Source organism: Gadus chalcogrammus, chromosome 6 (assembly GCF_026213295.1).
Source record: "Gadus chalcogrammus isolate NIFS_2021 chromosome 6, NIFS_Gcha_1.0, whole genome shotgun sequence".
NCBI lineage: Eukaryota > Metazoa > Chordata > Actinopteri > Gadiformes > Gadidae > Gadus > Gadus chalcogrammus.
This window is the reverse complement of record NC_079417.1, coordinates 19,992,084-20,002,083: the sequence shown is the minus strand read 5'-3', so window position 1 is coordinate 20,002,083 and position 10,000 is coordinate 19,992,084. Positions and strand designations below refer to the sequence as shown.

General features: G+C 50.7%; 1 protein-coding gene across 1 annotated transcript in view; it reads left to right on the top strand.

Annotated features, from left to right (window-relative positions):
- rimbp2b (RIMS binding protein 2b) overlaps nt 1–10,000 on the top strand; it is a 64,152-nt gene that overhangs the window by 46,717 nt on the left and 7,435 nt on the right. Inside the window, 6 exon segments of the mRNA XM_056592622.1 lie at nt 977–1,035; nt 1,037–1,145; nt 4,098–4,901; nt 6,336–6,438; nt 7,063–7,185; nt 9,613–9,803. Of these exon segments, the coding sequence (XP_056448597.1) occupies nt 977–1,035; nt 1,037–1,145; nt 4,098–4,901; nt 6,336–6,438; nt 7,063–7,185; nt 9,613–9,803 (1,389 nt within the window).

Below are 10,000 nucleotides of genomic sequence, written 5' to 3'. Positions count from 1 at the left end.
CCATGCCCCCTCCTCTCTCCCCTAAAGACAGAGCCACGCCCCTCCTCCCCCCTACAGACGAGCCACGCCCCCTCCTCTCTCCCGCCAGACAGAGCCACGCCCCCTCCTCTCCCCCCTACAGACAGAGCCACGCCCCCTCCTCTCCCCTCTACAGAAAGAGCCACGCCCCCCCTCTCTCCCCTGCAGAAAGAGCCACGCCCCCTCCTCTCCCCTCTACAGACAGAGCCACGCCCCCTCCTCTCCCCTCTACAGACAGAGCCACGCCCCCTCCTCTCTCCCCTGCAGACAGAGCCACGCCCCCTCCTCTCTCCCGCCAGACAGAGCCACGCCCCCTCCTCTCCCCACTACAGACAGAGCCACGCCCCCTCCTCTCTCCCCTACAGACAGAGCCACGCCCCCTCCTCTCTCCCGCCAGACAGAGCCACGCCCCCTCCTCTCCCCCTACAGACAGAGCCACGCCCCCTCCTCTCCCCCTACAGACATAGCCATGCCCCTCCTCCTCCCCTAAAGACAGAGCCACACCCCTCCTCTCTCACCTACAGACAGAGCCACGCCCCTCCTCTCCCCTACGGACAGAGGTCAACCTCAGGGTTATATTACAATCCAAACCACTGTCTGTTCAGGGAACTCCGTGCACCATCTAATCATTGAAAAAGCATATTCAGACTCAGTGAATTATTGATAAAAAAGATAATGATATCGCTTTTTTTGTACACGGGGGCCTAGTAAAAGTACAATTTGGCCGATCATTTAGAGTTTAGACGATAATTCGTGTAACATATGAAAAATGTATCAGCTAAAACGAACAAGGCCCACAATATGATAAATCATCAAATTTGACCACTTGCATCCCAGGTACATCCATTCCCCACTCTTTTCAATTCACACAACGAATGTAGTCGAATCTAGTCACAGAACATAATGTTGATGTACTGTCTGTTTGTCTTTCTGTCCCCCATCCCCCCCTGGCCAGCAGCACCTCGCACACCACCACCACCACAACAGCCACAGCGAGGACTACCACACGGAGAGCAGCAGGGTCCGACCTGTCCGACATCATGGAGGAGGACGAGGAGGACCTGTACTCTGAGATGCAGCTGGAGGAAGGCCGCCGGCGCAGCATCAACTCCCACAGCACGCTCAAGGTATCCACGGAGACGCACCTGGGACTGAAACACACACACACAGACAGCCACACACACGCACTCACACGCGCACTCACATGCACATGCACATGCACGCACACACACACACTCATACTCACACATGCATGAACTCACACGTACACAGGCACTCACACATGCACATGCATACCCACCCACACACACACATACACACACCCGCATACTCGCCGCACGCACACACACACACACACATACCTCACATGCAGACGCATAACACACATACACACAACCACAAACACACACACACACACACACACCACACACACACACACACACACACACACCACACACACCTGATAGGGAACGGTTGTCTGGGGAAGTGCTTTGTGGGTGTGTGTGTGGTGTGTGTGTGTGTGTGTGTGTGTGTGCGTGTGCGTGTGCGTGTGCGTGTGCGTGTGTGTGTGTGTGTGTGTGTGTGTGTTTGTCTGCATGTATGTGCGTGTGTGTGTGCGTGTGTGGGAGTGTGTGGGTGGTGGGGGCATTCGGGGATAGATGGCCTGGGGTCATTGGGTTTGGCAGGTTTGCTGGCTGCTCCATGCTGACCTGCTGTGGGTCTGTCTGTCTGAGCTGCTTTGAGCTGCTCTGGGGTCTGCTGCTAGACTGGGCGATAACAGCCCTGTTAAGCGCCGGTGACAAATTACCACTTTTTCATGGGCAAAAAAACAAACCACAAGTCAGACGGGAGGCAGACGCGGCCCAGGACTTGTCTGGCAGCCGTGGGCTTGTGAGCTTGGCGAGCAGCGCTAGTGTCTGAGCGATGGGAAGCTTCCTGAGAACATGTCTAGGCGCCAGTGTGCTGTTGATGTCATGTCACAGCTGACAGAGAGACACAAATCTGTTGCACGTGAGTTTCAGCCCTTCACTGAACTGCCCTGCACCCCCCCCCACCATCCAACCCCACCACCCCCCACCACCCACCAACCCCCCCACCCTCCAACCCCAGTACCCCCACAATAGCACCCCACCACTCTCCAACCCAAGTACCCTCCACCACCCACCAACCCCACCATCCTCCAATCCCAGTACCCCCACCAGCCCACCACCCTCCAACCCCACCTCCCTCCAACCCCAGTACCCCCACCACCCTCCAACCCTGTACCCCCACCACCCTAGCACCCACTCCTAGCCTCCACACCCACCCAAACCTCCCATCCTCCCTCGCTGTGTTCATTGAATGCGTGCCCCCCGTCTGAAGACCGCTGCTAAACACAATGTTGTGTCTCTGTTTAAAAGAGTCATGGCATACTGCGCGCGCATGGAATCTCATTTAAGTGAGTACTTAAATGGATTGGTGTTCATGAACTAATGCATTTCTTAATGTAGATGTATGGATATGATTATTTCTGTAATTTGAACTTTGGAGCGTGTTTTGTATGAAAGGACGATGGTGAATAAAAATAGGATTTTAATCTAAATCAAGGGGATCTTAATCAGAAAACAAGTTGACAGCCTTTCTCTGTTCACATGTTGATCCTGGAAACAAGGCTGAAATGTATCTATTCATCAACAAAGGACCAATAATGTGAATCTTCCCCTAACATTACCACATAATCCATTCTACTGCCTCCTTATATCTATATATATATATATATATATATAAACGCGTTATTACCGGCGTTAACGCAAACTAATTTTAACGGCGTTAATTCTTTTATCGCGCGATTAACGCAATTCTTTTATTTATTTATTTTCAAAAATTATCATTATTTATTTATTTTTCTTTGGCTCAAAACAAAGAAGCAGTAGCCTGACTGCTATTTTCAAGGCAGTATCTCTGTATGTTCATCGTTTAATTGCACTATAGGCTTTTTTTTTGTATCGTCCTGTTTTGATCAGTATATGCCAATGTTGTCAATAAAAAAACATTTGCACAAGGCAAGCCGATGCACTTCTCCATGTTGATAAGAGCATTAAAATGAGAAAAATTAATGGGACAAAGAAATCAAGGGACATTTAGCATAGAAAAAGAATTGTGATTAATTGCGATTGCTCGCGATTAATCGTGAGGTAACTATGACATTAATGCGATTAATCGCGATTAAATATTTGTATCGCTTGACAGCACTAATATATTTATATATATATATATATATATATATACATAGGCTATCTGTAGATACATATATATATATACATGTATTTGCATATATACTGTATTGATATTATTTGCCTATATATTTTGATTATAAATACATTCCATTAATGTATGCCAGAGCTTCAGCTTGGATAATGAGTTTACCTCATTACCTCACTAGTTGAGTTTCTCTACTCTGACCAGGCACATTCTCATTCAGAAAAGAACAGAGCCACAATCCAATACACCTGTGTGTACAGAAATACGATGCCTCTGCTGGGAGAAAAGGCCTACATGCTGCTCATTGGCCTGAAGGAAACGACCATTCACTCAGCTGCGTCGTTTGGTTTTAATTCACTCGAATGGTTGTGATTTTATTACTTTATTTTTGGTGTGTCTGTGGTGTCCCTCAGCAGAAAACACTTTTTTCTTTTTCTCTTTATGAGTTGGATTGACCTCCTGTTCTTACAGTTAGGACACCAGTAGCTCTGTGAATTTCCTCTACAGATTCCTGGTCCGAGCATGCCATTTCCTCCTCACAGAAAGACGCTGCATGTGTAACTGCATTGCTACAAAGAACTAATTCTGTCTTTATTTTGTCTTTCCCTTACCGGTTCATTTCTGCTCTCACGCTGTGTTGTTCCCTACCTGCCTGTTCTCAAACCTCTGAAAACATCCCCCGCTATAACCACTATAAACTGTAACCACTATAAACTATAACCAAATCACTCCCACCCCCCTGCTTCCAACACGCTCCCGACTGAACTCTGACTCAAAACCGAATCTGATTCTGTGGGGACTGTGAACTCGCGCGCCGCCGCCCTCTTGTGGCCGTGAAGGCGTACTACAGGCGGCAGGACTTGGCCGAGGAGCGGGACAACTGGGACCTTCAACGGGAGGTGGTGAAACAGAAGCCGCTCCGCAGCAAGCGGCTCCACAGCATCCCGGAGGTGGCGGAGGAGGAGGCCGACGGGAACGACGCCATGGGCCAGCGGCTGGGCCACGAGGACGGCTCCGGGGGCCGTCAGCGCCCGGGGACCCCCAACACCCAGAGACGGGACCACCACCACCACAACGCCTACCAACACGAACTGCAGCAGCAACAGCAGCAGCAGCAGCAGCCGCGCTCGCACGACCGCCTGCTGCGACGCCAGCGCTCCTCCCCGCGCTTCGCTGCCGGCTACGGCTACGGCTCGGAGGAGCGCGGTCCGGGAAGGCCCAGCCGCCAGAACACCAAGAGCCCCGACAGCGGGCTGGACTGCGGCAGCGAGGAGGAGGGCTCTCTGGGGCGGGGCTACTACTACGCCTACGCCGGCCCTGCCACCCGGGGCCCCGTCCGCATCATCCACTGCGAGGGCCCCGTGGAGCGGCGGGCGCTGGCCATGGGCCGCCGGCGCACGCTGACGCGGCAGTGCAGCATGGAGGAGGACTACTGCCGGGACGCGCCGCCGCACACGGCCCAGTCGGTGCACACAGGGGACTTCTGCAGCAGGGAGCGCACAGGGTCGGGCCGCAGGGGAGACTTGTGTTGGGAGGGCGCCCGCAGTGAGGGCTGGCTGAACGAGATGGACAGGGTGTGTTACAGCCCGCACAGGGAGGCTAGGGCCCAGTCCATGTCCCGACTGGGCCGGGAGCAGCCGCTGGTGTGTGGTCCCACTTCCTCCTCCTCCTCCTCCTCCTCCTCCCCACGTCCATTCCATCAGCAAGCTGCCACCATGCCGTCCTCAATGTTGTCCTTGCTTGGTTTTCTGTCTGTTTTTCTGTTTTTTTTATAATGGGCACGACCCCATTATCTCCCTGATTTCGAGCCCCCCATTTATTTTCTCATTTTTAAACTCTACTGACTCTGTGGTCTCATATTTTCAGTTGTTCTCCGGCGATTATTTTATGTGTTTTGCTTGGCCTGCCACGAGCGTCAGGTGCAATGTTTTCCTTTTAATTTGTTTTTTGTTTCACGGTGAAGCTTTTGATTACCTAAAGGCCATTTCACAGGGTTTTGGCTTCTCATGTCTCGTAAAGAGGGCATGGCCACTGGAAGGCTGAGCAGCAGGTCAACCCAGGGCTGCTGCTCTGTGCAGTGCATGGGGGGGTCGGGGGGTGCTGCTCTCCCCTCTCTAGCTGCCCTCTCTCGCCCTCTCAGTCACAGCCTTGAGAAGACCCCCTCTTACTTGTAGACTCCCAGCATGTCTGCTTCCCTATTCTGAGCTCATTCAACTCAGCTCATGCCTCTTCTCTTTTCATTTCAATCGGTCTATCAGTTGTCAACTGTAGGCTCGGTATCTGCACATTGTGCACATATATTTGATATAGAATTATATTTAGAATCTCCTTTCCAAATCCAGAAATGTGTCTTATCCATTGACTTACTAACTTGCGTACTTCCTTACGTACTTCCTTACTTACTTACTTACATACTTACTTACTAACATGATTACTTACTTACTTACATACTTACTTGCTAACATACTTACTTACATACTTACTTACTAACATAGTTACTTACTTACTTACTTCCCTACTTACTTTCTTACTTACTTACCTACTGACACACTCATGATCGCCATCCTTACTGACTAATTTTCTTTCATCCGTAATGCCTCATCCACACCATCTCTGCTCCTCTACTCCTCCGCCTCCTCTCTCTCTCTCTCTCTCTCTCTCTCTCTCTCTCTCTCTCTCTCTCTCTCTCTCTCTCTCTCTCTGTCTGGCTTCCCTGGCTGCTGAGGCGCTGACATGCACAGAACAAAACCAACAGGAGCAAATGGTCTTTAGCTAAACACCCCGGCAGCCCCCCCGAGTCCACGGCGGCTTGTGTTGGCGGCTCATCGGTTTCTTTGGTCTCTCCTCTGTGTTTACAACAGTCTTTTTTTTAATCTTTTTTTGATTTACCCTGCCTAAGGACAAATGGAGGCCCAGACATTTGCCCTTACGGTTTCGTAATCATCTGTGCATTGTGATTATTATTATTATTTTTATTGTCCTTTCTTTGTCATTGTTCTTCAAATCACTGTGACTGTTCTCCATGTCGCGTTGTCGGTTGTTCTGATCCACTGTGTGTCGTCTCTCCGTCCCTCAAGATCATCGGGAACTCTGCGTCCCACGGCCACTCGGACCGCCCGGACCACTCAGGGAGGAGGAGCGGCGCCCTTGGCAACCAGCGACGGCCCATCCCGTCGATCGGTTAGTGATGGTGTCATGGCTTCTCACCAGGAGGTCACTGCCTCGTCTCCTGGCGCCGGGAGACGGCTCGTGTCTAGAGACCTTGTGCTTGGCCCAAGGTCCCCGATAGTAGTCTAGCTGCACAACCCACACATAAGGGCTCCCACCCACCTGCTGTACACCGTTCCATGGTTGTTCTCCATCCATGGAAGTGTTACAATGCTCTGAGAGTTGCCTCACCCTGTCTGCCACCATGGCATCAAAGGCATTGCTGTTTTACGCCCAGTAACTCCAGAGGAAAATCTGTTGCTTTGTAAACCCTCCTTCTCCTCCTCCTCCACTTCCTCTTCCTCCTCCTCTTCCCCCTCAACCTCCTCCTCTGCCTACTCCACTTCCTACTCATCCTCCTCTTCCTCCTCCTCCTTATCCTCTTCCTCTCCCTCCTCCTCCTCTTCCTCCTCCCCCTCCTCCTCCTCCCTCTTGCCTCCCTCGCTAACCATTCAAGGCAATCTCATCATCCTGACTCTCACTGTGATTGGTTTGGGGGGGGGGGGGATCATGGTTATTAAGCAGCATTCGTGCGGGAGGGCGAGTGGTAGTGGGTGGAGCTTGTGAAGGTAACACTGTGATTGGTGTCCCCTGTAGAGATCACCACGGAGTGTCACAGTGAGGAGAGTGAGGGCCTCTCCCCTGGCAAGGAGGAGGGTTACTATGGCAGTGTAGCTCGGCGCAGGATATGGCGGGCTAAGTCCTCAGAGCATCAATATGGTATGTGGTCGACTGAATCTGTTGTGTTGATGCTAATGCAGGGAAGAATCAAACGAGAAAGGGGGGCAGAATGACGTTCTCTCTGTTGTCTATGCATGCAGCCGTGTGGCGAGGCTTAGGTAGGCTGGGATGATGGTGGTGCTGTTAGCCGTGGACAGAGAACTAGCTTGCCCCGCTTTTGGTAGCATTAGCTTAGCCTTGCCCGGTGAAGAGTGCTGGGGAAGAAGAGGCCCCTTTCCCTCATTTGGCCCAACTCCTCCTCCCCTTCTCCTCCCCCCCTGCCTCTCCCCTTATATGCACCTGCGGAGAATCCCGAAGCCCTGCCCCTTGGTGTCCAGTCCAACCACCACCACCACCACCACCACCTCTTCCCCTGCTGCCTCTCCTCTTGCTCTTCCCAGCTAGTATGCCCCCCCAGCCCCTCTCCCCTGTTCCCTCGGACACACACTTGCTTCAGACCAAACTTTGCAAGATTGCCACTCAAACCAACCATGACACATGACATCCCTCCAGCCAGTCAACGGCATGCATCATGGGGTTCTGATGCATGATCACAAAAACATGTTGACATTTCAGTGTTAAACGCGTCTCATTCAAATCCTCTCGTTCTGCTTCAGCTACTATCCCTAATAGCTGCCCGGACTAAACAATCGCTCGTGGCATCTTACATTTTCATCTCTCAGCTCCTCGCTGCTTTGTTTCCAGACTGGCTGAAGGGTGCGTCACCCTTCTCACCCTTCCCCTCGTCAACACTGCGTAGACGCTAGCCAGTCTCTGAGAGATAAGGCGGTGAAACAGCAATGAACCAGAGTGCTATGTTGTGTACTCCTCCCTTCATCTCCCCTGATGCCCATGGCCATGGGGGGCCCCTTGCACCATACCACCCCTTGCCTGACCAGTTCTTCCCTCCCTGTGTTTGGTTGTGTTTGCATATGTACATACATCACCAATTTAATATGATGTGCATGTATTTACCTGTATGTCAATTATGGCACCCATTGCACTCCTGACCATCCCTGGAAGAAGGGATCCCCTACTTTACGTTTCTTCTCATTAGTTCTTCCTTGCCAATTTCAAGGGAGTTTTTTCTTGCCCTTGTGAGGGCTTGGGTAAAGGGGGGCGACATCAATATTTGGCCAGTTAAAGGTTGGGTATGGAATTCTCTTTTTTGGCCATTTTTGCTAAATTACTTGAAATCCTTATCATAACCCACTTACAGCCACTGAGTTAGAAGTACTGACAAGAAAATTACAAGTCAATCATCTGTGGAAAGGGCAGGGCTAGGACAAAAACTCCAGCCAATGATTTCCAGAACCACCGAGTGGCATTGGACAGTAAGTACGTCAATCAAACGGTCGTACTGCACTCCCCCTCCCCCGCTCCCCACGCGTGACCCCTTCGTGCACGTACTCAAAGCTCGTGACCCAGAGCAAGCTTCTGTTTGTTGTTATCCTGCGGTAGCTGCTGGAGCTAGCTGACTAGGTAATCCACATTTGGACCTAGCACTAGAAGACAACCCTAAACTCGCGCATCTATGTTCGCGCTCGTGCATGATTGCGCGTCCATGTACTTGGAATGGGTGGAGTCAGAGTCAGCGTTGAAGGAGAGGGGGAAGGACCATTTGAGTTGTGTGTTTTCAAAATCTGCTGGCGTTTCGCAAATCCCATACCCAACCTTTAAGCCCTTTGAGACTGTAATGGTGATTAAGGGCTATACAAATAAAATGTAATTGAATTTAATTTAATGCATCAGCAGCATCTCAGATCATTAGAAAACATCCATACTGTGTTGGATGTTTCGAATCAGATCAGATCATAACACCAAAGACATCGAGACAAGGTCCACCAAGCTTTATTTGCAAAATCTAACATACTGAAGCAGAATACTTAATTTCCATGCATGCCAGCTACACAACAGAATAAAAGAAAAAAATAACATTGAAGAATAGATCACATTGTGTAAGATTGAGCCGCTCCCAGTTGGTAGGAGGGAGACTTTCAGAATTTAAAAGACTTGTCAAAATGATAAAATGATAGTGTTCTATACACTATAACTATATATAGTATATAACACTATAACTATGGCTGAGCAACTGTCCGACGCCAGCTAGCATAGCTTGACTGGCTTGAGGGGCATGAGTGGGTTGAGTGGAAGGTAGATATAATTACCGGATGTGATTTAATTGCTAACATTATAGTATAATGTTATCATATTATCATATAATAACCATTATCAATCGGAATTGACTTCCGATAATTTAAGGTTTTAACTAGTTCATTACTAGTGTATTACTAGTTTTAATACTAGTTTAAATGAATAAAAAGGTTATTTAAAGCGGTGCAGTGATTCAGTGCGCTGTATTTGTCCTCAGGAGACTCAGTAGGGGCGGCGCTCTCGCGCGTGTGTGTGTGTCCTGTGTTTCTCCAGACGGGTACGGCGTGGGGTCCGGGCGACGCCCCGGCCGTGCCCGCCGCTCTTCCGACTGCTACGAGGAGTCGGAGGCGGACGAGATGACCCGCATCTTCGTGGCACTGTTCGACTACGACCCGCTGTCCATGTCGCCCAACCCGGACGCCGCCCGCGAGGAGCTTCCCTTCAAGGAGGGCCAGATCCTCAAGGTGCGGCGTAACCGCAACCTCACATGACCGCACACGACCTCCTCCGTCACACGCCGGCTCGTTTACAACCCCAGCCCCCACCCGACCCCCTACCTGACCCTGCCGTTAAGTCTGAGATCAACTGCCTAATCAGCAGGCTACCAGGGCACCTGCTTGATTAGAAATCAGGGTTTATGCATCATCATGTGCTTAACCGA